Here is a 24380-nt window from a genome sequence, read left to right on the forward strand (position 1 = left end):
CTCTCTCGCCCACAGCATATCAAAGGGGGATAAAAAGGCTTTCCCAGGGCGTCTATCCCCCTATCCATGATACACCCTTTTTAGATCTCAACAAAACGTTCGTTTCCGAGAAAATTTTGCCCGGAGTTTCTTTGCCCTTACGCCTACTTGTAACGCTCAATTTATTGGTGTCACTTCGGGAGTTTAAATTTTAGTTATATTTGGAACCCCGCTTGTCCAATTCAAATTGGGTCCCTGGAAAACGTGTTTTGCAGGAAAATGGCACGCTTTCCCTTAAATACCTTGAAACGGCTTCCTTCCCCTTAAACGGGCCCGAATAGATTAACAGGACGGCCCGATTTTTGTATGCTTGAAGGTGCCCTGCCATATCGTTATCCATGTAGTTGCGGCATGGAATGAAGTAACCTTTTTGTTTCTCGATAGCGTGATGTGGTGCACCGTTAAGTTCCAAAGTTTCTAAACTTATATTTGCCTTCAGGATATCTGCTAATTTAAAGGTTAAATCATCTTCACCTCTTTGGGATTCATTAAAGGAAATAGATGGACGAACTGGGGGAGGAGGGACAGGTAAAACTGTTAGAAGCATCCACTCTGGACGAGCAAATTCTTCATTAAAACCTAATCTAATATAATCCTCTGAAGAAATATGTTTAAAAATATTTAAGATTTCTTCTGTGCTTAGAACTCTTTGTTCCGGTTCATCTCCATCATTAGTGTTTTTGTCTTTTTTCCAACTACCTACTAATTTCAAACCATCTTTACGAATGGTAGGTTGAGCGTTACCACAACCACCTCTAGAAACTAGTTTTGTTGGGTCATCTTCAGAAGGAACATCTGTTTCACAAATCATTTTTGTCTTACATAAAGTCCAAACCGCATTAAATCTCTTCTTTGGATCTTTAATCTTGATAGCTTGGTTCATTTGTTCGTTATGCTCATCCAAAAGTAGTTTACCACAATGCATACAGACACACTCACAAACTTTCTTAATCTTTGAAATGAAACCAATGTGGAAAACAGGTTTAGCTAAATCAATGTGACCAAAATGACCCGGACATTCGTTCATACCTTCTTGACAGGTTTGACACTTTACATTACGATCAATAGAACCTAATCTTGGATCATTTAAACCACCGATCTTAGCTCTTGTTTGTGTTTCATCCATAGTTTCTGGGAATCTGATTTTGGCAACACTAATAGCACGGACTTCTTCTGGAGAAAACAACCCAAATTGTACTTCTTTAATGGTACGAACTGGCGCACTAGAATATTGTTGGCCTACCATTTTTTTATACTTATTAAGGTCTGATATTAATTTTTTTGCTTTTTTTGAAATGAACTTTTATATATATATTACAAAAACTGTCGATTAGTTTTTGGATGATTAAAATTTAAAATTGAATAAATATTAACAGGGGAAAGAATTAACCTTCTGGAATGAATCTATTATCGATATACTGACCAAAAAATCCGAAGGGAAATCTTTAAATGAAAAAAAAAATAAAATGTAATGAAAATAAATCTAGTTTAAGAACAATGATATTTCCAATAATGAAATTAAATTAAATTGAATTAAATTAAAAGTCTAATAAGGAAAAGATTGGTATTAATAATTTTAATTTTAATTTGAATTTGAATTCTAGCAAAAATAATAAATTCACAATGACTCTCCAATATCAAGTAAATTTCTACTAAAAAAGAAAAATAAACAAAAGGTAAAATTAAAATAGCACAATTATCAATGACAATAATGACGAGGAACTAAACTTTTTCCAGAGTAGGTTTGGTGTTGGGCTGATAGAATTTAAAGAAATGTTAATTTCTTTGCTATCTTATTGTTTTTTCGAAGACTAAAACTCTCTCTTTAACAACAAAAACGAAAAGTTTAAAAACCCTTTATCTTTTTATTCCGGTAAGAATTTAGCACTTGGTCAAAACGCTCAAATTTTCAATCTCAGAATGAATAACAGACAATGAGTACAGATACAACTTGTCTAAATCCAAAGTTAAAAGTTTTATAATTGTTGCAACCACTTATATTTTTGAACTAAAGAAAATAAAAAAATCTTCAATAATCTTGTGTTCAAGTTTTCGTTGGTAAAATGGAATTAGAAATCACAGGAAAAGAAAAAGATATGGCTCCAAGTGATATAAATGTCTTCTTCAACCAGAGTAGAGTATAATAACGGTTCCTCCTTAGTTCCTTGACCTTTTGAGATGTGAATTTATTAATGAAACATTCAAATATATATGGATATATATCAATAAACACAACATTTTATTTAAATTTATCTATTTTTTATGTTTTTTTTCTGTTTCTCCTTTGCCACCGTTAAGAGGTACTTCGTTGAAAATGATTTTATAGATCCGGGTAATCGCATCACTGGGAGACGCCATCGCGACTCGATGAGTACATACATACATACATACATACATACATACATACATACATACACATATTTATAAGTATGCCAAACCAACAAACTTATCCCTAACGTAGTTCCAAATATATCTATAGATATGTGTATTTCAACATTGAATATTGACTTACCGATCTATATGTCAATTGGTTCTACAGTGTGAACTCGAGGCGGAATCCTCTGCACTTTTTATTTGGTGGAAGATTATCAATAGATCTTTCTTGTCCTTAAAAAACCTAAGGGATCGTTAGTTTAGTCTTTATCATCTTCTGGTTTCTTATACTCATCGTATAATCTAGTGTGGTCCTCGTCGTCATTAGCTTGTTCTTCTTCGTCTAGATTCGATTCTTCCAATTCATATTCTTCATCTTGCGAATCCAAATCCGAATCCAAGGAATATTGAATCAACTCATTTGAGATGGTATTCTTCTGTGGCGTTGTATTAGGAGATAAATTTTTAAAGGCTTCATTATTTAAATTACGAATGTGGCCATTATCTTCTACAATTTCGCCAGTGTTCAGATCTATGACATCGGAAGGGCCTTCAAATTTTTCGTACTTACTAATTATATTTTGCCAAGTACTCTTCATATTTTCATCAGCTCTTTTATGTTTCATTAGTATTTCTTCATCGGTTAATTTAGGAATATCTACATTTTCCTTTGATTTGATGTAAATAATACCATCAGATGATTTCGATTCATTCTTTTCGTTATCTTTGTCTTGGTCAGTTTCCTTGTTGTTAATCAAGTTTTTCAGCATTCCATGTAATTTTTTGATTGTATCTTGTTTCCTCTTTTGTTTTGATACCTTTTTTTTATTACCTGCATTTTTTTTGATTTTAGATTTGGGCTCTACCATTGTCAGTTCAAATTGGCTTCGGATAATAAAGACTGTATCATTAAAGTAAGGTACATAATCTATTTATAAGTGATTCATTAATTCGTCAGTTCATTAATGCATGAGTATATATATTTATATATCACACACCGTACTATTCTTGTGTTTGTTAGTGTAAAAGAAGTAGGGAAGGGAAAAGGAAATAATAAAAAAGCGGACCATCAATAATAATAATAATATTGGTAGTTTACATCACGTGATGAATAAAAATAGGAAGAGTTGGGAGAAAAGTGGATTATTTATACATCTTTTGTTGAAGTTCTTTCATTATTACCATTTGATTGCCAACAATTTTTGAAAGCATTCATTTCACCTAGACACTTTCTCCAGTCATTAGTATCTGCGTGACATAATTGCAAAGCCAAATTCTCTACATAGCAGCCAGTTTTATCGATACGTTTGTCCCAAGCATCAGTATCTTCGACAGCTGCTTCTTGTTGTTCTTCTTTATATATTTCTAAAGCTTGGTTATAGTAATCTGACATGGTGATGTTTCTTTTCGATGGTAGTTTCGAAGAGATCTGTAGTACCAATTGTGTATAAGAACAGATGGATGATAAAATAGACTACCTGTAGTTCCAATAAGTATCACATATATATATATGTTATATGTGTAATTGTGATGTTGATAGAAGAATAGTATGCTTTATTAAACATTCATTCATTGTAACAAACCTTTGGTTTCCTCCATTATGCATCTCATTCGGTTGCCCTTTCTTTGACTGTTGGACTCGTATTGAGTCCATTACGTATATGTGGGTCGACCTTTATTTTCTCATTTTTGAAAAATGGAAGGCAGGGCAACAGTATCTAATGGTTTTTTAATTTTCTCATTGATTGCACGTGACTTTCAGAGTCAGAGTGACACTATGACGACGCAATATATGTGGTGACAGTGTCAGCATTAAGTGCATACAATTTTTGTTTAGCTGATTCTCTATTGTGTTGTGTACTATATAAATAGAATGGAGGAATACGAGTTAACGTACTTAGTCAAAATATTTCACAAGAAACATGTATGTACTGGTGATATCAAATCAAAAACAAGAGCTAACTAATCATTGGTCGAAACACAGATACATAATCTGTCCACACTTGGTGAAGAACTACTAATAGCCAGATATAAGAATCATCTAATCTGTATAGTTAGCTTCAACAGGTACAAATAAGATAGCATTAAGCTTCTTATCCCTCTCACTTTGTACTACTAACTAACTGTATACAAAACACGAAATATATCACAGCATACGAACGACAACAATATATTTCCATATTTAGAAACTATTTCCTGCCCCCCTCCCGCTCCCGCCTCCTTCTCGTCCTCGTCCTAAGCATTTACTGATATTTGTACCTACTCTACTACCCACAAGAACTAGATGCAAACTACCAGATTGTTCTTCGAAGAGACAAGGCCAAAACCAAACCAAACCAAACCATAACATAACTAACACGTAAATATGAAAATTTTAACTTGCCCTTTATATCGTCGTCGTTGTTGTTCATTCTATTCTATTCTATCCTACAACTACAACTACAACTACAATTAAGATGCTGATGGCGGTGGTGATTACAATTATGATGACGATTACGAAAACTGCTACCCTTACTCTTACTACAACACACTAATCCCTCCCATATACAGCTGGTCCTATCTTTATCTATATATCTCTTTGCCCTCGACCTTGTACTTGTCCATTCGACTCTTCGAAGTCTCTTTCTCAAATGTTCATCAACGTCAAGTTAAAACCTTTATTTCACTTATTTTAATATTTATACATTTTTTGTTTTTCATATTCTATTCTATTCTATTCTTTCTTGGAGAGCCGTTTTATCTAAATGGAATTTGTATTCTCATTAGTTCTGGTGTTTTTCATTATACTGTTTCGAAACAACTTAATTCAATTTAATTTAGTTTAGTTTAATTTAGTTTAGTTTAGTTTAGTTTAGTTTAGTTTAGTTTTCTTTTTGGTTTGGTTCAGTTTTATTTAATCTTATTCTTGAATGTTTTAAAGGTCGTTTCAATAAGGTTAACTGATCTATCTATATATTTTATTCATTTATTATCTTTAATCCTTCTCTGTTTCTGGTAGGTGAAAGAAGTAGCAAAGCATTTACATATATATATATATAGATAGATATATATACCATTCAATTAACTAACTAATCAACAATGGTGAAAGTTATTGATTATTCAAGAACTGCAACTTTTGCTTGGTCTCAAGATAGATTGCCCTTCCTGGTTACGGGTACTATCGCAAACACCATAGATGCTGATTTCTCTTCAGATTCAAAGTTAGAATTATGGTCCATTAATCAATTAGATACAAAAACCCCATTATTCGAATTAAATGTCGATTCAAAGTTTAATGACTTGGATTGGTCAGTCGATAATATTAACATTGCTGGGGCTCTCGACAATGGTAATATCGAATTATTCAACTTCGATAATAAAAGTCAAACTATTAAATCTTTAGGAAATTTATCAGATTCAAATAAACATAAAGGTTCTGTTAAAACTTTAAAATTTAATACAAAACAATCAAATTTATTAGTTTCAGGTTCTGATAAAAATGGTGAAATTTTAATTTGGGATTTAAATAACTTGGATAAAACACCTTTGACTCCAGGTATGCCAATGACTCCAACAAATGAAATCACTTCTTTAGCTTGGAATAAATCTCTATCGCATGTCTTCTCATGCTCGAGTAACACTTCAAACGTCTCTATTTTCGATTTGAAAGCTAAAAAAGAAGTTATCCATTTAAATTATACAAACCCAGTCAATAACGTTAAATCTTTATTCTCTGTTGTAGAATGGCATCCAAAGAATTCAACCAGAATTGCTACAGCAACTTTGAATAATGATTCTACTGAAAGTGATTCCATCTTCATCTGGGATTTAAGAAACTCTCATACTCCTTTACAAATCTTATCAAAAGATGGTCATTCCAATGGTATCTTATCCTTAGATTGGTGCAGCACCGATGAAAACTTATTATTATCAAGTGGTAGAGATAATTCTGTAATGTTATGGAACCCTGAAAATGGAGAATCTCTAACTAAATATCCTTCAAGAAGAAACTGGTGTTTCAAGACTAAATTTGCACCAGCTTTCCCAGATGTTTTTGCTACTGCTTCATTCGATGGTAAAATTGAAGTACAAACTTTGCAAGATTTAGTAAATAACTTAGACAAGGAAGTTGATGCTTCAAAAAAGAATGAATCAGAAACAGATTTTTGGAATAACGTCTCTTCAGAAACTACTACTGAAAAACCAACAGTCTTTGGTTTGCAAGCTCCAAACTGGTACGGTAATAAATCAGCCGCTGCTAACTGGGCTTTCGGTGGTAAATTGGTCTCTATCGGTAAAGACGGTAAAAGTATCAGTATTACAAAACCAAATTTACCAGGTTATTTCCAAGAAAATACTATCTTGGATGAAGCTTTGAAATCAAAAGATTTTAACCCAATTATCAACCAACGTTTAGTAAAACCAATTAGTGAATCTAATGAAGAAGATTGGAACCTATTGGAAAAACTGTCACTAGATGGTAAAGATGAATTCCTAAAAGAAGCATTTACCTTCGATGATGATGAAAGTGAAAACGCAGATGATGAACAGCAAAAGGATCAGTTAGAAGGTGAAGATTTCTTCGGTAAATTAGAAAATTCATTTGAACCAACTGGAAAATTCAATCTATCAGATGATATGCACAAAAAAATATGTAAAGATTTGATTAAAGGCAATACAAAGCAAGCCGTGCTAGCTTCTCTAGAAAAAGATTATTTATTGGAAGCACTTGTTATTGCTTTGGACTCTGATGACCAAGCATTGAAAGATTCTGTTAAGCATTCTTACTTTGCTCAATATGGTAAAAAGTCTCCATTGTCAAGATTTTTGTATTCTATTTCCAACCATAATGTTGAAGATTTGGTTCAAAACTTTGAAATCGGTGAATGGAAATACATTATAAAATCCATTTACAAATTTTATGGCAATGACGCGGCTAAAAGGGATGAGCTTTTGGTCAAATTAGGTAACAGATTATTGGATAACGGTAATAGACAAGATGCATTGACTGTCTACCTAGCTGCAAACTCCTTAGATAACGTAGCTGAGGTTTGGTTGAAGGAATTTAGTTCTAATGAAGCAAAAATTAAAGAATCCAAGGATTCCCAATACGAAGCTCACACTGAATGTTTGACTGAATTCGTTGAAAGATTTACTGTTTTTTCAAGATTTGTCGGTGCTGGGTCAAAGATTACAAATGAAGACTTGATAAGTAAGTTCCTAGAATTTGTTAACTTGACTTCTGCCTCTGGTAGTTTTGAATTGGCTTATAAATTCTTAGAAACTCTACCCGGTGATAATGAAGAAGTTAATACTGAAAAGGAACGTGTTGTGATTGCTTCTGGTAAGACCTTCAATAAACAACAACAGCCTAGAGCCAGTAAATACGGTTCTTTGATGAATTCACAAGTTCCTGAAACTTTTAATGCTAGCCCATCATTTGGTGGTCAAACTCCATTGCATAAGACTGTTTCAAATCAAACATTCCAACCATCTTATGGTGTTCCATTACCACAATCAGTTTCACCAGTTGTCTCTTCGCCAGCAGTTCAAGCTACAATACCACCAGCTGCAAACGCATATGCTACAGCTGCACATGGGGGTAACGTTGGACAAGTTACTGGTAGTAAGTATGCTCCACCTCCAGCATTAGCACCAGCTATTGGAGGACCTTCCTCTACTTCTAGACCAACTGGTCAAACACAATACCAAGCATTCCAATCTCCAGCTAATCCATATGCTACAACTGTTCCACCAACTCAACCAGTATTTGCTCAATTAAATGCTAATCCTCCAGCAAATGATACTGCTAGTATCCCTCCTCCTCCAATTACCAACGTTAAGTCTGGTCAAACACCTCATTTAAATAAAGATGCAAATGATGGTTGGAACGATCTTCCATTGAAATCAAAGGAAAAACCATCAAGAGCTAAACCAGTTGCTGTCTCTCCAGCTGCTTCAGTTTCACCAAACCAACAACCTCAAATGGGTGGCAGTTTCTTACCACCTCCTCCATTATCTAGAACAGCATCTAACATAGCTCATCCAGGTGCCTCATTAGCTCATGGTAAAACTCCAAGAAACCCATCTATTGGTACTCCTAAGATTCCATTGAATCCATATGCTCCATCTATGAGTAATGTTTCTTCTGGATCAGCAACCCCAGCATCCAACCCATACGCTCCTCCAACTAATTTACAGCAAGTAGATGGTAACTTATCATTGAACCAATACTCATCATCTGGTGGTAATGCCTTTGCTCCACCACCTCCAGCTGCTAAGACCCCGGTTGGTCCTCCACCTATTAATGCAAGAAAGAAGAGTCATGCAGAATCAGCAGTTGCAAATGCTGGTGACTTGTTGAGTTCAATCCAAAGTAAATCACAAGATTTCATCTCTCAACCACCGCTTCCAACATCTTCTCCTTCAGCTCCAGTTGCTGCCGCTGTTCCTGATTCAGCTGTTTCTGCTCCACCAAAGACCTCTACTGGCGCTCCTGTATCTGCACCACCAGCTACATCTCAACCTATCCCAGCCGAACAACAAGCCATTGTCGACTACTTCAACGCTGAAGTTGAACGTGTATCTTCATTGATTCCAAAAGAATATGCAAAGCAATTGAAGGATTGTAAGAAAAGATTAAAGATCCTGTTCGAACATTTGGAAAAACAAGATTTATTGACCCAACCAACAATTGATAAACTAAGCACCTTGATTTCATATTTGAAGGAAAATAAATATATAGAAGCTATGGAAACACATGTCGATATTGCCACAAACCATGCCCAAGAAGGTGGTAACTGGTTGACCGGTGTCAAGAGATTAATTGGTATCGTTGAAGCTACAAGCACTAACTGAGTTATTTTCTAAGCGACCATAAGACAATTTTAATATGATGTTTCATTAAATTTTTGAAATGGAAATACATAAAAAGTTTAGATAATTTCAAGATAAATATGTATATAATGTACAAGTTTTAATAATTCTGACATATAATAGAGATCCATAAAAAGTATTTTATCTTTTTGTAATTAACTTTTTGATCAGTTAGTTGTTCCTTACGGAGCAGAAAGTTTCTTGGCTTAAATTTATAAATAACGTCTAGCCCCAGTTTTTCCTAATTCAACCACAACCCAGATAAACGTTAACTAATTCTAATTCTAACTCAAGAGATGAGATTAATTTAAAAAAAAACAAGACAGAACAATTACCAAGATTACAGAATCATCCCATTAATAACAAATTAAACAAGATGTTATTTAAATAAAAAGTTCGAGGTGCCTGTTTCTCATGGAATCTCAATCAAAAATATACTTTCTTTTCCCTTGCAAATAATAAAGATAGATCCATTTTATACTCCAACTCCTCTTCCCAACCCATCCTTAAAGAATATAAACCCAATTGTAGTACGTCACAACAATACCATTGCTTAATTACATCACCCTTTGTCATATTCATTGTATCATCTATTGTCTTGTCATCATCACTTTTCATCATGTCCAATAGAAACATTGTTCGGCCAAATTATTACAGGAGAGAGCCTCTGAAAATTATTGGATGGGATTGATTATAAAAGGAAAAAATTACAAGATATCAAGCATTCTCTTAAATATATAAAAGTAGTTTCGAATTTATTTCAAGAAATTGTTTATGTTTTTGGATCTAGACTGTTATAAGATTGCTAAAGGAAGGTGGGGGATAAGGTTATGTTTAATAGAGAACTGTGAATCTACGTTATATTTGATTAGATGAAAAATCAGGAAACTAATGAAGCTGAGCTTCATTTTTGGTCACGATTGAGGAGGAATATAGTGGATATATTTCATGGAGATGATATGTTACATATACGGCAGAGGAAGTTAGATGATGAGTATGGGATAGAGGTTGTTAAGGATGAGCAGAATATATACTCTACTTTAAATCCCAATGTTCAGACGAAACATTCGTTACGTCTTGGAGATAATTTTGATAAGTTAACAGATAATGTAGAGATGAAATTGCAAGATAAAGATATGGAAGATAGTTCTAACAGTAATTCGGATCCTACACCTGCAGAAACTACACATAGGATAATTGATGATTGTTCTTCATATGATAATACTTCGATACTGTTTGGTGATCCGCCCCAACGACAATCGAATAGAGTTACAATTTTAGTAGGTTTTTTCGTTGCTGTGGGTGGATTTTTGTATGGTTACGATACTGGTTTAATTAATAGCATTGTTGATATGCAATATGTGCGAGAACACTTTTCGTCAAATCATGATAATTTTACTGCCGAGCAATTGGCTATTATTGTTTCTTTCCTTTCTTTGGGGACTTTCTTTGGGGCTTTAACTGCTCCTGTAATCTCAGATAGATGTGGTAGAAAGACAGTTATTATTCTAAGTACGTTGATTATTTTCCTTACTGGTAACACAATTCAAATCTCTTCAAATGGGGTTGTTTTATTAGTCATTGGAAGAGTGATATCCGGGTTTTCAGTTGGATTGATATCGGCAGTGGTTCCATTATATCAGAGTGAAGCTGCCATTAAATATTTAAGAGGTGCCATTATTTCAACATTTCAGTGGGCCATTACTTGGGGTCTACTAGTCTCAAGTGCAGTCAGTCAAGCCACATACACAATAGACAAAGCTGCATCGTATAGAATTCCGATAGGTCTTCAGTATATTTGGGCTTGTTTCTTAGGTATCGGTATGTTCTTCTTACCTGAGAGTCCAAGATATTATGTCTTGAAAGATAAGCTCGATAAAGCAGCAAGTTCTTTATCGTTCTTAAGACGTGTACCAGTTCATGATTCTGGTTTGCTGGAGGAATTAGTTGAAATTAAAGCTACATACGACTATGAGATGTCATTTGGTTCCTCAACTCTACTTGATTGTTTCAGATCCAGCAAAACCAGACCTAAACAAACATTAAGAATGTTTACCGGTATATTATTACAGGTATTTCAACAATTTTCAGGCATTAATTTCATTTTCTACTATGGGGTTAATTTTTTTAGTAGAACAGGAATAGAAAATAGTTACAGAATTTCATTAATTACTTATGCAGTAAATGTCGCATTTACCATCCCAGGTCTATTTTTAGTTGATCGTGTTGGTAGAAGAAATTTATTGTTATATGGTGGCATTGGTATGGCTATCTCGAATTTTATTATCGCTATTGTCAGTTTTGCTGATGAGCATGTAATAAATAATAGAGTAATGATTGCTTTCATCTGTATTTTCATTGTATGCTTTACTTCTAGTTGGGGTATTATAGTTTGGGTCCTTTCTGCGGAACTATATCCATTGGGTGTGAGATCAAAATGTGTTGCTATCTGTGCGGCATCAAATTGGTTAGTAAATTTCATTTGTGCATTTATTACACCTTATATTGTGAATATTACATCACACACGTATACAATTGGGCCAAGAATTTTCTTTCTCTGGGGAGCTTTGAATGCTGTTGGTGTTGTAGTAGTTTATTTTACTGTTTATGAAACGAAGGGGCTAACATTAGAAGAGATTGACGAATTATTCTCTGAATGCCCAAACAGTATATCATCTCCCAAATGGAATAAGAAGATAAGGGAAAGAAAGTTGGCTAAGAGGAATCAACACAATGGAGGTAAGATGAGAGACTATTACTACGAGAATAATGCCACACCAAATGTATTGACAAGTTCTATATTAGAAAATGAGTCTGAATTTCAAAATAGGAAGATTAAGCATATCAAGGATTTTGATGGAACATTTGCTATGTCAGTAAGTGAAGGTACTACAAAGATGGCCCAAAGTTGTCATGAAAGACAAGGAACTATGTCATCAACTACTGATTTTGATGAGTTTGCTACGAATACGGTAGATTTGGGTAATGGGTTTGCATTAAACCCATACAGTAGAGGCCCTCCTTCTATTCCTACGGATTCTAGTGATGAAAGTGATGAAAGCAATGAACCTGGAAGAGATACAACTGCTGCTACTAATAATAATGGCATTAATAAAAACAACAAAAACAACAACAACAATAATATTAATAATAATAATAATAATAATAATAATAAAAGTAATGACGATGATGACGATGATGACGATGATAACAGAAACAACAATAATAATTATAATAACATTCACATAAACAATTTGCATGACTATTCCAATTACCTTGGACAAGAAATTGATTACACAAGAAGTTTCGAGAGCACAACTACTAATCCTAATCTTTCTCGAGCTACGACAGCAAATCAAAGCATTTTTGAATAACCATTGTAACCATAGTATTAGATAATAAGGACTATCCTTTGAAGCCATGCAATTCAGTAGGATAGACGAGTCATTTTACAAGACATATGTATTTACACTAATTTTAGTTTTAATTAATTCTTTTCAAGTGAAGGTGGCAAAGAAATCGAAATAAAAGAATAGCTTATTGTTACGGTTTCCAAAGATTGGAGTCCTTCAAGGTAATAAAATAGTTTATATAGAAAAAATATTATGTATAAGACGTTAATTAACAATATTCTACTTAATAAAGGAAGAGAACTCTAAATAACATTCATTATTTTATTAATATGACGGTTAAGGCGAAATTAAATTTTCCAAAACTATTACACTATTAATAGTCACATGACCACCCAAAGTTAAAAGGAAAGGAGAAAATTTAATTACAGACAAAAAAGCCGATACGTTTCTTGATTAGGAAAAGGCAAGCAACACGGGCTATCTGTTGTATTGATTAATGTATGTGTGTGCATCTTAACCAGAATACCTATGTTTTAACCCTTTTAGGAGATACAGAATCAACATGTAGGAAACCTGTTCAGTCACTATCGAAGATAAAAGAACAAGAACAAGCACAAGAATATTAATATATACATCATATACAACAGTAAGTTAGCGGAAAGGTTCAATCGGGACCCTCATATAAAGGCATGATTTCTTCATCAAAAGTAAGAAGAACCACAACAGTACACACACACACATACGCATGCACATACACACACACTCTCTCTCTTTATCTTATCTTCTGCGTTGGCTTAGATCACCGGATCTAACTAGCGTCGCAAAATCTAATTATATAATATTAATAGTTGTATAACGAGCGAAAGAGCGAAGAGGACCGGTATAATACAATTTATACCTCGATATTACTTTACTTTCATTCCACCTCCAGCCAATTGTTCAAGAACAAACTGCTACTAAGTTCATATATTTCTAATTTTGATTTCAGATCGAGTCAGTTGTCTAGTCTTTGACAATGTTGTAGTTCTAGTTGTAGTTGTCATTGTATGGTCTTGCTGGACAAGGACTAGAAAATTCAACAGAAGAGTCGGAAAAATAAAATAAAAATGAAAGCGTTCGGGATTGATCCAAACGCGTGTTGAAATCTTCTTGTAATCAATTTTGAATTTTTGATTTGGGCCTTCAGGCTTTTAGGCTCTTTTCTGTTTTCTATTTTCTATTTTTCTTTTCTGAACAAAAAGTAAATACAACATAATTGAATCACTTAACACGAATGATCATGTATTGTGTTTTGTAGATTTTTTACCTCGTTTCTTTTGTTTTGTGTTTTCGCATTTTCGAAATCTCTCCCGTTTCTTTTTTTGTTTATTCGAACTCGTGGAATTTATCCTGTGGTAAAAAGAAACGACAAAAATAAAATAAATCACAACTTTTTTGGCAAAATGGCATAGAAGAACCAGACACACATACATATATCTACACTAAACTTACACTAACAAGCTCATACTACATACAAAATCAACATTTTTTTAGACGAACAAGTATTGGTATACTTTCCATTTTATTCAAGTGGTGTAACAGGACCAGACTGATTCTTATCGTTGCTGTTGTCTGTTGTTGTTGTTGTTGTTGTTGTTTTCTTGTTCACACTTCTTTCTACTTACTCATACAATTTTTACACACATAAGTTGTAACTTTCTCTAATGTGCCATATTTGAACAGGTAATATTTATATTTAAATATATACGTTTGATATATATTTTGTAAAATGTTTTTTTTTCTATTAGTTTTTTTCTATTACTATGTATGCATTTATTATATATATATCTTTTTTATTATTTGTTATATATATATATTTACTCTTGTTTTTTTTAACCTACGTTTTATTTATTTCTAGTCATAATTGGTTATATACTATCTGAATCTTGTGCTTTCTCTCTCATAACTCAGCCAATACCTTTGTGACCTTTGGTGTTAAAAAGAGTATGTTCCAATTGAATGATTTTACGATCGTTTTTATCATATAATTTATTTCAGAATGTTTTTATTTTCTTTCATTGGCCTGGATCATGGTGAATATAGAAATAGTTTGGTGAATATAAAACTGTTGATTTGATCTCGTGTGAGAATAGAACTGTTTCCAGATTATACACTTGGCGTACTGATCAATTTTAATATACTGAACTTCACAATATCATTTTTTTTTTAGTTCTTTTTAGTTCTCTTTTTTTCTCTACAGCTTTTTCTCTGAATTCACGAAGAAAAATTTAATAGTGGAAAAATTGGAAACTGAAGAAAAAAAAGTAAAAAGAAAATTTTGTTATTACCATACTAATTGTTAAAACACCTGTTGTATAACTCTTATTCACCTTAACAATTATTTGTTGGTTAAGGATAGATCCAAGAAAGAATAAAATAAAAAGTGAAATAAATTTTTGATACTATTAGATTATTTGTTGTCTTTGTTCTTTTATATTTGACATTTTACTAACAATATAAACCAATATATCTGTTTTGACTGTTATAAATTTTGTGATTTAGATAGTCTCCAAGGAAAAATATAGAACTATACATACAATTTTACAATGGGTATTTTTGCATCAAAATTGTTCAGTAACCTCTTTGGTAACAAAGAGATGAGAATCTTAATGGTTGGTCTAGATGGTGCTGGTAAGACCACCGTTTTATACAAGTTGAAATTAGGTGAAGTTATTACTACTATCCCAACCATTGGTTTCAATGTTGAAACTGTTCAATACAAAAACATTTCATTTACCGTTTGGGATGTTGGTGGACAAGACAGAATCAGATCTTTGTGGAGACATTATTACAGAAACACCGAAGGTGTTATCTTCGTTGTTGATTCCAACGATAGATCTCGTATTGGTGAAGCCAGAGAAGTTATGCAAAGAATGTTGAATGAAGATGAATTGAGAAACGCTGTTTGGTTAGTTTTTGCTAACAAGCAAGATTTGCCAGAAGCTATGTCTGCTGCCGAAATTACTGAAAAGTTAGGTTTACATTCTATCAGAAACAGACCATGGTTCATCCAATCTACTTGTGCTACTTCTGGTGAAGGTTTATACGAAGGTTTAGAGTGGTTGAGTAACAATTTGAAGAACCAATCTTAGATTAAATATTAAAAAAAAATAAAAACAGAATTTAATTTAATTTAATTAATTTAATTATTAGATTGGAATAATAAGCCGGTTATCTTATATATATATTATCTTTAGATGAGTTTGTTATCTCTGTTAGTTAACTATCACAACATTAAAAAGATTTAAAATGTTTAAATGAAAAATAAATAATAGTATAATTATAAAATGTATATTGTAAAAAATATACCTTAAATGTATAAACTCAGGACGATATCGTAGTCAGCAGTATGCCAATACTAACGAAACAAGATATGACTTTCCCCCGTGACACCCGCCTTAATCTTCTAGAACAACAAACTATCTATTAATACCATTATTTAATTTTAAATGGATGGGTTCTCTTTGATTTGAAATGATTCCTTAGGTATTGTATTTATCTTTAATAATGTCTTCAAAGCAATAATTGTAATTAAAGAAACTACAATTACTAAAATTAGCAGTAATTTTCTATTAATGATCTTCTACTATGATTCAAACCAAAGATTAAAAAAATCATATAAGCTGAAGTTATAAAAGTGACTACACAATCTGTACATCGCATATAAAAATGAATAAGACCTTCCATCTATACACCGCATAAATATGGTGTGTTGATTACGTCCCATGAAAGACAACATTCACCGACAAAAACTTCATTTTCATCTCAAAGCTCAGATGCAATAAATTCACGTCTTTTTTCTGAGAAAATAAAGGAGATTCAAAAGAAAAAGTCAATAACTGAACCATCCTCCATTTTGTCGTGTATCGTGATAGACGCAACTTTTCTATTGAAATTTCATGAAAAAGTTTCAAAATGGTGAACTTGCAATAATTCAAACGGTTATGCCTATCTATTGTACGGAATAGTAAGCTCATCTACTATCAATCCATAGTTAGTTGGTTAGTTAGTTATTATTCAACTGTCTCTTCTAGTCTCTTCACTTCTCTTCTCATCTATATCCAATTAATTTTCCAACTTCCTTGTGTCGAAACCCAACCCATCAGCATCAACAACACAATTGCGATGAATTGGTACTTTGTAATATGTGTTTTGCAAGCATTACTACCTAAATAATTAATACATCTTGGTGATATAATTTACATACCATTAATATAATAGCTTGGTTTATAAATTTTATAAGTTTTTTAAAATATTGTTATTTCAAATAGACACAGAAAGACAAGAGTATTCAAAATGGTATGTTAACAATAAGATTAAAACGTTAAGATTAACGATAAATGCATCTATATGTGGTGATAAGTTATTTCAAAAATGAGAACAGGAGAAAGCATATTTATTTATTAGATGGATAACGTATTGGAAAGAAATGTTCTACTTAAAGTCTGTCTTTAATAACCTACAATGAAACCAACATTTTGTAAGATTCATCAATATCCATTATCAATGTTAAGACTTAAAATCGAAAATGAAAATTTTTTAATGAGATGAGGAATAATGATAACATTCGGAACTCCTAAATCAAGTGAACAGTAAAGGAACCATATTTTGCATATATTAGTAACCTTAAATTTACAATATTTATGAATCTAAGATGTATGAAATATACATCAAGTTCTGGCTCCATTTTATGTTTCATGTTTTACTAACATTATTTATTTCTATCTATGTTATATTTTATTAATAGGCCGGTGTCAAAGCTTACGAACTAAGAACCAAGTCCAAGGAACAATTGACCTCTCAATTAGTCGACTTGAAAAAAGAATTGGCTGAATTGAAGGTCCAAAAATTGTCCAGACCATCTTTGCCAAAGATCAAGACCGTCAGAAAGGACATTGCCCGTGTCTTAACTGTCATCAACCATCAACAAAGAGAAGCTGTCAGACAATTATACCAAGGTAAGAAATACCAACCAAAGGATTTGAGAGCTAAGAAGACCAGATCTTTGAGAAGAGCTATGACCAAATTCGAAGCTACCAGAATCACTGAAAAGCAAAGAAAGAAGCAAATTGCTTTCCCACAAAGAAAGTACGCTATCAAGGCTTAAATCGGTAATTAGATTAATTAATTATATATTATCATTTTATATCTAATCTGTTTACATTGTATAGTCTCAAGTTTTAAAAATCTCATTTAATATTATCTATTAATCATTAGATATCATACTCATATCTCTTTTTTATCTTCTTAAAATGACTAGAATATTACTAACTATATATAAATAATACCACTATATATAAAGCCCACTAGAGAGGCTAAATCTTACCTAGAGTTTTTTTCTGCCTTTTTTTTATTCTTGAATTCTGTAATTCTATTTTTCAAGTCTTCATCTGGGATAACTTGTTCAAGCTTTAGCGGCATTCTATTAAACGGATCAGTAGAGTCACTTAATAAATGTGCTTTGATTGTGCTACGATCAATAGTAACCTTTGAAGTTGGTAAAATGACTGGATCTTTCATAATTGTATACATTAATGGATCCAAAAATTCATCAGGTGCATCACCATATTCTTGTTCTTCCTCTTCTTCCTCAATTTTACGAGCCTCTGCGTTATTCGCAAATTCTAATAATTTATCACAAAATGTATCTGTCACCAACCCTGTCTTCCTTCCTAAAATATGAACAGCACGTTCAAAGAACTCCTTGTTAAATGATCTACCATCTCTAGCTACAGCGGATACAAATGCTTCCTCCCCTGATAAATGAATATAAACTGTACATAGAGCTTTTAGAAGAGATTTCGGATCAAATGAGTATTTTTGTGGGTCTTTGACTTTTAAATCACCACATTTGGGGCCAACTAAGGATTCTAAATTGTGATCAAGCATACTTGCCAATCTATCAACAATTTCAGGAGTAACAAATGCATTAGGGATGTCCTCTGTATAAATTTCGAACAACATCATAGATTTAGCAGCCAAACCACAAGATGATTTTGCTTGTCTCTCTGCAGAAGCTAATTTATTTTGTAACTCTGTATCGTCTTCCTCTCTTGCATTAGGTATGCCTTTTGCTCTGTTGTCAATCTCCAATTGAATATTGTGCACCTCTGCCAAGTTTGTTAAACCTTCATCTAACAAGAATGTCAAGTCATTTAACATACGTGCAACAAACCTGACAAAGAAGTCAGCATTGTTCTTGGATTGCCAAATCAATTGCTTTTTGTATAGTGGAACTCTGTGGTATAATTCCTCCAAGATTATAGAGATACTATATCTGCTGTTAAATTTATCATAAAATTGTGATGATGAACCAGTCTTTTCAACGATGACATAAAAGTCAAGCAAAGCGTATAACAAATTCTTTGAAACTAATTCATTATGCTCAAAAATTTCCATCATAAACCCTGGTGAATTATCAGTCAATGACATGGCACCGACACTAAATAGTTGTACCAATTTACCTTTCAAATGTGGGTTTTGAACCTAATTTTGGGGCAACGCAAAACCATAGTACCAAATTCTACAAATGATTGTAGTCTGGAGTTTCTGAAAATTGGTGAGGATGTGTATTGAGAAATATAGAGTGAATAGTTTATTGGACCTTCTACAACAAATTCTGGGTAATATTTAAATGGAATAGGTGCATGTTCTCTTAAATATTCAGCATTATCTACATTTTCGACACCCACTTGATCAGGAATCAATGGTAAAGTAATTGGTTTAAATGGGAATTCATGAGAAGGATCAATTACTCTAATAAAGAAGGTTGAAGCACCACAAATGAAATCGAATACTTCTAACTGGATATTCTTATTTGAGAAAAATCCTTGTAATGAACTTTTGATACTTTGTGAAATCATTAAACTTTTTTCCATCTGTTTCAATTGCATTTGAGCAAAAGATGCAAACATTGGTTGGGATTGTGATAATTTTTTAACTCTTTCAATTTCTTGTTTCATCTTTTTAATCTGTGGAGTGATCTTCTCGTCGTATAATAGGGTACCGCCGATACCATAATGCAAATAAGTTAATGTCATGAAAAAACAATCTGATATGAAATTTGGTTTACTGTTTTCATCTTTTTTGTTATCGTCATAAAAGCTATCAGCTTCTTTGAAATCCGAATTTACTCTTGTTTCACCTGATAAATCAATAAATAGACTTAAATTATTGAAATAATTAACATCAATTTTATCTATTTTTTTATAGGAGACATCCAGGAAAGGTTGGGAGAATCTGACTAAAATTAAAGTAATATTTGACATAAATGCGTTCGAAGCCAATTTAGCTGGATTTGAATGGTCACCTCTACGTAAATGATTTTTGTTTACAATTTGACCAAAATATGCCATAATATCATTACGAGACTCTACGGATCCACGAATAATTTTATCTATTATGAAGAATAATCTTTCTAATATGACTTTATGCTCACTTTGCAATGATTCATGAATCATATTAGTTTGTTGTTGTGAACGCTCTAAATAATCCCCATAATTTCTTATTGAGACATTTGGATTTAATGGAGATAATGCTAGAATTGGACCTAAGATGGTTAACTTCTCGAATTGGTTCGATTTACAACTAAAATCTGCGAAGAATTTATCGATTTTGGTGAACACAGCAGCAATTGGTTTAAAATTGACGAATATTTCGAAGATGCTTAGGGTATTGTTATAAACAGTTGCATCGTTTAGATCAAAATATTGTAATTCATTGGTGACATAATTCAAAAGTGATGGGAAGAAGATGTTCAAAAGGTCTAATGACGAGTTTTCGATAGTTGATCTTTGAATAATTTGGAATAAGAAATCTGTAAAATTATCAAATTTTGATGATAACAATAATTTTATGTAAGAATTGTAATTATCGTTAATACAGAATCCTTCGACTTGTAAAGAGACCAAACCATAACCAATAATTAATCTGTCTATTTCGTTTAAAATCTCTAATATTGGATTATTATTTTTATTTAGTCTCTTCTGTTGTTGGGAAGATTTGTAACAATCATTCAAGTAATCTAAGTGATTTTCAATTAATTCATTTTCAGTCAATTGATAAAGTAAGATTTCATCGATATTATTAATTTGGAAATGATCACCAGTGAACCCATCCAAATTAATAAAAGTATAATTATTAGGGTTATTTTGAATTGGTGATACTTTTAAAATATCTTCGATACTGGACATTTGTTAATTGATAAATCTATTCTATTCTCTTGTATAATATTTATCTATTGAATCTATCTGATGACAAATGGAGAAGGGTAGAGAAATAGGATATATATAAATTAGTAAATGTATTATTAAAATATAACTATCACAATTTAAGCCTATTCGGAAACTAGAAAGTTACGTATTGGACAGGAGAATCAGTGGATATCTCTCGAGGATGAAGGTATGGTGTAAAAAAGCCTGATAACAGTTATGAATACCCCGTTCGATGGTCAATTATTAAATTAAGTTTGGTGATATTTAAGTGCCATGTATTCTCTATATCTATGTGCGTATATAGATATATATATATATATAGAAATTCAAATTATTAATTATCATTTAAGGAAAGCACATGCACACGTACACAATGATGATTGTGACATTGACAAAAATGGTAGACACGTGATAGTCACATGATGTTAAATATTTTCCCTCGAAATTTTTAATTAAATAAGCATGACATAACTACAATGAGACCACCCAAACGTAGAACAACGTAATACAAGAAACGCATTGATGCTGAAATTAGAAACAATAAATAACAACTGATCAATGCATAGTCAAGAGAGACAGATCTATTCACAACATGTCCTTTTAAAATGGTAAAAGCATAGACACATGGATACACAGACACATGGACATACAAAAATACAGGAATACAGACACACAGACACACAGACACACAGACACATATAACTCTTATATAAAGAAGAGACAACTCAAGTTGTTACCCTTCTTGTCTGACAGTTCCTCGTGATTCTTAGAGTTACTTTCAATTTTAAGTTGTAGTTGTTAAGTAACCAACTCTGTTGGATTACCCTTTAAGATATCATCAGCAGTCAGTCAGTCAGTGTGTCCATATCATATCGTATCTTACCGTATCGTAACCTCAAGCAAGGCAAGGTAAGGTAAGGCAATGTGAGGTAAAACGAGACAAATTCAAGACTAAACAACACAACCGTCATATTCTAAGCTATATCCATCTTCCATAATATCCTTATACTCTCACTTGTGTATCTTCCATCTCTACCGTTTTTCGAAACTAGATCACTTTACAACTCAAGAATGTCATGTAATGCAATCTGTTGTTATTGTTGAACTGTTTGGTCTCCTAGTTTACAGCTTATAGCTGATAGTTTCTAATCTGTAGCTTTACATATATTCCCTCTTGATTTAGTTGTCTTCATATATATACGTTCATTCTTAAACTTAGCTTTGAATTTAGATTTCCATTTCCAATTGAACTGAATCGAACTGGATTTCAAGTGTTGTTGTGACAAGATTTAGATTTTTCTATTCAATCTTTTACTTTTAACATAGCTTTGTTTTAACTTGGGTTTTTCACAAGTTTTCGGTTCTGTATCTCTCTGTTTGTGTGTATCTAAGTCCAAGTGTGCTTATTGTGTTTAATCTAGATCCGTCTCTCTATTTGTTCTGTACTCATTTTGGATTTTATCACCAATTTGTGTATTCTTCTAAAGTGATCGATCGATTGATTGATTGATTGATTAATAGTTATACTATACTTAGTTTTGGTTCAGGTTCTTCCTTTTCCTAGATTTTAGTTTATTATATACTTGTTGTGTTGAACTTTACATCCCTCTTCCCCCCCTCTCTCTCTCTTCCTTCTCCTCCCCCCGTCCCCTTCATTTGTTTGAATCATTATATCAGCTTATTCCTATTTAGGTTCTTTAATTTGATATTCCATTCTCATTCTTTTGAAGTGCTGCGTTTAGATATCATATCTCTCCTTGGTGAGTTTTTGGCTTAATATACTTTTACATAACTCATTCGTTATAACTTTGGCATTGGCTGTAAGCATTGTTTTGGTGTTGAGTAAAGTATATCAATTGTCATCGTCGTCTATATATACTTCACATATATATTCATATATGTCTAAGGAATTATAAAGTGATTGCAATAGATATCCAAGAGAATATTCGAGTTATTAAGGAAGATTCATTGATAGTATTATATTGAAGAATAATTTTATTTTTTTGATTTTAAGATGACTAATAATAATGAAACCAATAACAATCCAACTCCAATTCCTAATGAGCAGGTTGATCAAAATATTAATTTAACCCCTGCCATGTTAACGGCACTTTTCCAACGACCCTATGATCGCCAATTCGTTATAGATTTAGAAGTATCGATATTAGGTTTTATAGATTCAAATGCCTTATCTTATGAATTGAAACCAATGAATTCATATTATAGATTACTAGCTCATCAAATAGCAGAATATCATAATCTACAACATACTTTGGCAAGATCTCAAGATAAATGCTTGATCATCTTTAAAGGGGAAGGGTTTAAAAAAATTACAAATAAACCTCTATTACAACATATACAACCTTATCTAGCTGGACCTCATCCGCCTATAATACAGATGTCAATACCACCACATCAACATTTTTATCCTGAATCACCAAATCAAATTAGTAATCATAATATGAATAATGCAAATAATAATACAAATAAAAAGTTTAAACTATTGAAGAAGGATCAATCAACATCTTCCATCAATAGTACTGATAATAGTGTGGATCAGGAATTTGAAAATAATAACTCTGTTAAAGAATCATATAATCAAATTGATCAAGATGATAATAGTAATAATAATAGTAATATAAATCTAGAACAAGATAGAACTGAAAGAGAAAATGAATACGAATTACGCAAGAAGAAAATATTCGAAGTTGATAAGACTGATGACGAAGATGAAGATGAAGATGAAGATGCTAATGAAAGTGAAGATAATGATAATGAATCAGATCTGGGAAATGAATCCAATGTCCCTTCAACTCCTGATAGAACAAATAGAGATGAAATTGAAAGACATTCAAGTTCTTCCTATGGAAGTTCAGGTGATTCTCCACAACCTCATCAATTCGAAACTTCAAGATACCAGTTCGAACAACATAATAAAAGTTCTAAATATAATAAAAGATCAAATTCCAATAATTATTCCTCTAGAGGTCAAAATAATCATTATAAAGGTTATAATAAATCACATAACAAATATGGGTATAACAATTTGAACAATAATTCACCTATGCCTTTCAATTCTTATAATATGCCTCAAATGGGATATCCAACACCTCAAATGCATTCAGGCTCAGGACCTTTCCCAATGATGTACCCTGGTTCAATTCCCATTGATGGTCAAAACAGGTTCATGCAACCACTAATGTATGCATCAATGGGTGCTGGTCACTCCAATGCAGAATCTCCTATGGTGCCTCCATATGTTCAATATCCTTATCAAGTTCAATATTATCCATTTAATTCAATGCCTTCACAAAATATGCCATACTTCCAGTATTCATCAGTGAATGATAAAGATAATAATTTTTATGGATATCAGCAAAATGCAGGTGTCAATGGTAATAACAGTAATAGGAAAAAGAATGGAAATAGCTATAAATCTAAACAAGTGACTGAACCTGTTTCTGAAGGCACAAGAAAAATAGTTAGTGCATCTGATAAAGAAAGTATG

At 32.4% G+C, this 24380-nt stretch overlaps 8 protein-coding genes and 1 further gene across 8 annotated transcripts, besides 2 other annotated features; 5 read left to right on the forward strand and 4 right to left on the reverse strand.

Moving 5' to 3' along the window:
• Positions 1 to 190: 190 nt before the first annotated feature.
• Positions 191 to 1285, reverse strand: RPO21 (DNA-directed RNA polymerase II subunit RPB1; the record flags this gene model as incomplete). Its single annotated transcript, XM_001643714.1, has 1 exon — positions 191 to 1285. The coding sequence occupies one exon, from the start codon at positions 1283 to 1285 to the stop codon at positions 191 to 193; it is 1095 nt and encodes a 364-aa protein (XP_001643764.1).
• Positions 1286 to 2672: 1387 nt separating this feature from the next.
• SCM3 (Scm3p) lies at positions 2673 to 3281 on the reverse strand (the record flags this gene model as incomplete). Its single annotated transcript, XM_001643715.1, has 1 exon — positions 2673 to 3281. One exon carries the CDS (start codon positions 3279 to 3281, stop codon positions 2673 to 2675), a length of 609 nt encoding a protein of 202 aa, XP_001643765.1.
• Positions 3282 to 3559: 278 nt separating this feature from the next.
• Positions 3560 to 3805, reverse strand: COA4 (Coa4p; the record flags this gene model as incomplete). The annotated part of the gene is made up of 1 exon (XM_001643716.1): positions 3560 to 3805. One exon carries the CDS (start codon positions 3803 to 3805, stop codon positions 3560 to 3562), a length of 246 nt encoding a protein of 81 aa, XP_001643766.1.
• A 1685-nt stretch (positions 3806 to 5490) lies between these two features.
• SEC31 (Sec31p) lies at positions 5491 to 9249 on the forward strand (the record flags this gene model as incomplete). Its single annotated transcript, XM_001643717.1, has 1 exon — positions 5491 to 9249. The coding sequence occupies one exon, from the start codon at positions 5491 to 5493 to the stop codon at positions 9247 to 9249; it is 3759 nt and encodes a 1252-aa protein (XP_001643767.1).
• An 890-nt stretch (positions 9250 to 10139) lies between these two features.
• On the forward strand, positions 10140 to 12641 carry Kpol_1019p31 (sugar porter family MFS transporter; the record flags this gene model as incomplete). The annotated part of the gene is made up of 1 exon (XM_001643718.1): positions 10140 to 12641. One exon carries the CDS (start codon positions 10140 to 10142, stop codon positions 12639 to 12641), a length of 2502 nt encoding a protein of 833 aa, XP_001643768.1.
• Positions 12642 to 15205: 2564 nt separating this feature from the next.
• On the forward strand, positions 15206 to 15751 carry ARF2 (Arf family GTPase ARF2; the record flags this gene model as incomplete). Its single annotated transcript, XM_001643719.1, has 1 exon — positions 15206 to 15751. One exon carries the CDS (start codon positions 15206 to 15208, stop codon positions 15749 to 15751), a length of 546 nt encoding a protein of 181 aa, XP_001643769.1.
• Positions 15752 to 16955: 1204 nt separating this feature from the next.
• Positions 16956 to 17766, forward strand: RPL35B (60S ribosomal protein uL29; the record flags this gene model as incomplete). The annotated part of the gene is made up of 2 exons (XM_001643720.1): positions 16956 to 16958; positions 17407 to 17766. The coding sequence occupies 2 exons, from the start codon at positions 16956 to 16958 to the stop codon at positions 17764 to 17766; spliced, it is 363 nt and encodes a 120-aa protein (XP_001643770.1).
• A 215-nt stretch (positions 17767 to 17981) lies between these two features.
• Positions 17982 to 19127: a sequence feature (similar to hypothetical protein; correction of possible frameshift sequencing error~similar to Saccharomyces cerevisiae UFD2 (YDL190C)).
• Kpol_1019p34 lies at positions 17982 to 20851 on the reverse strand (the record flags this gene model as incomplete).
• Positions 19130 to 20851: a sequence feature (similar to hypothetical protein; correction of possible frameshift sequencing error~similar to Saccharomyces cerevisiae UFD2 (YDL190C)).
• Positions 20852 to 22886: 2035 nt separating this feature from the next.
• RBS1 (Rbs1p) lies at positions 22887 to 24380 on the forward strand (the record flags this gene model as incomplete). The annotated part of the gene is made up of 1 exon (XM_001643721.1): positions 22887 to 24380. A coding segment is annotated over one exon (1494 nt), but the record flags the coding sequence as incomplete, so codon positions are not given.

Source organism: Vanderwaltozyma polyspora, genomic scaffold (assembly GCF_000150035.1).
Source record: "Vanderwaltozyma polyspora DSM 70294 KpolScaffold1019 genomic scaffold, whole genome shotgun sequence".
NCBI lineage: Eukaryota > Fungi > Ascomycota > Saccharomycetes > Saccharomycetales > Saccharomycetaceae > Vanderwaltozyma > Vanderwaltozyma polyspora.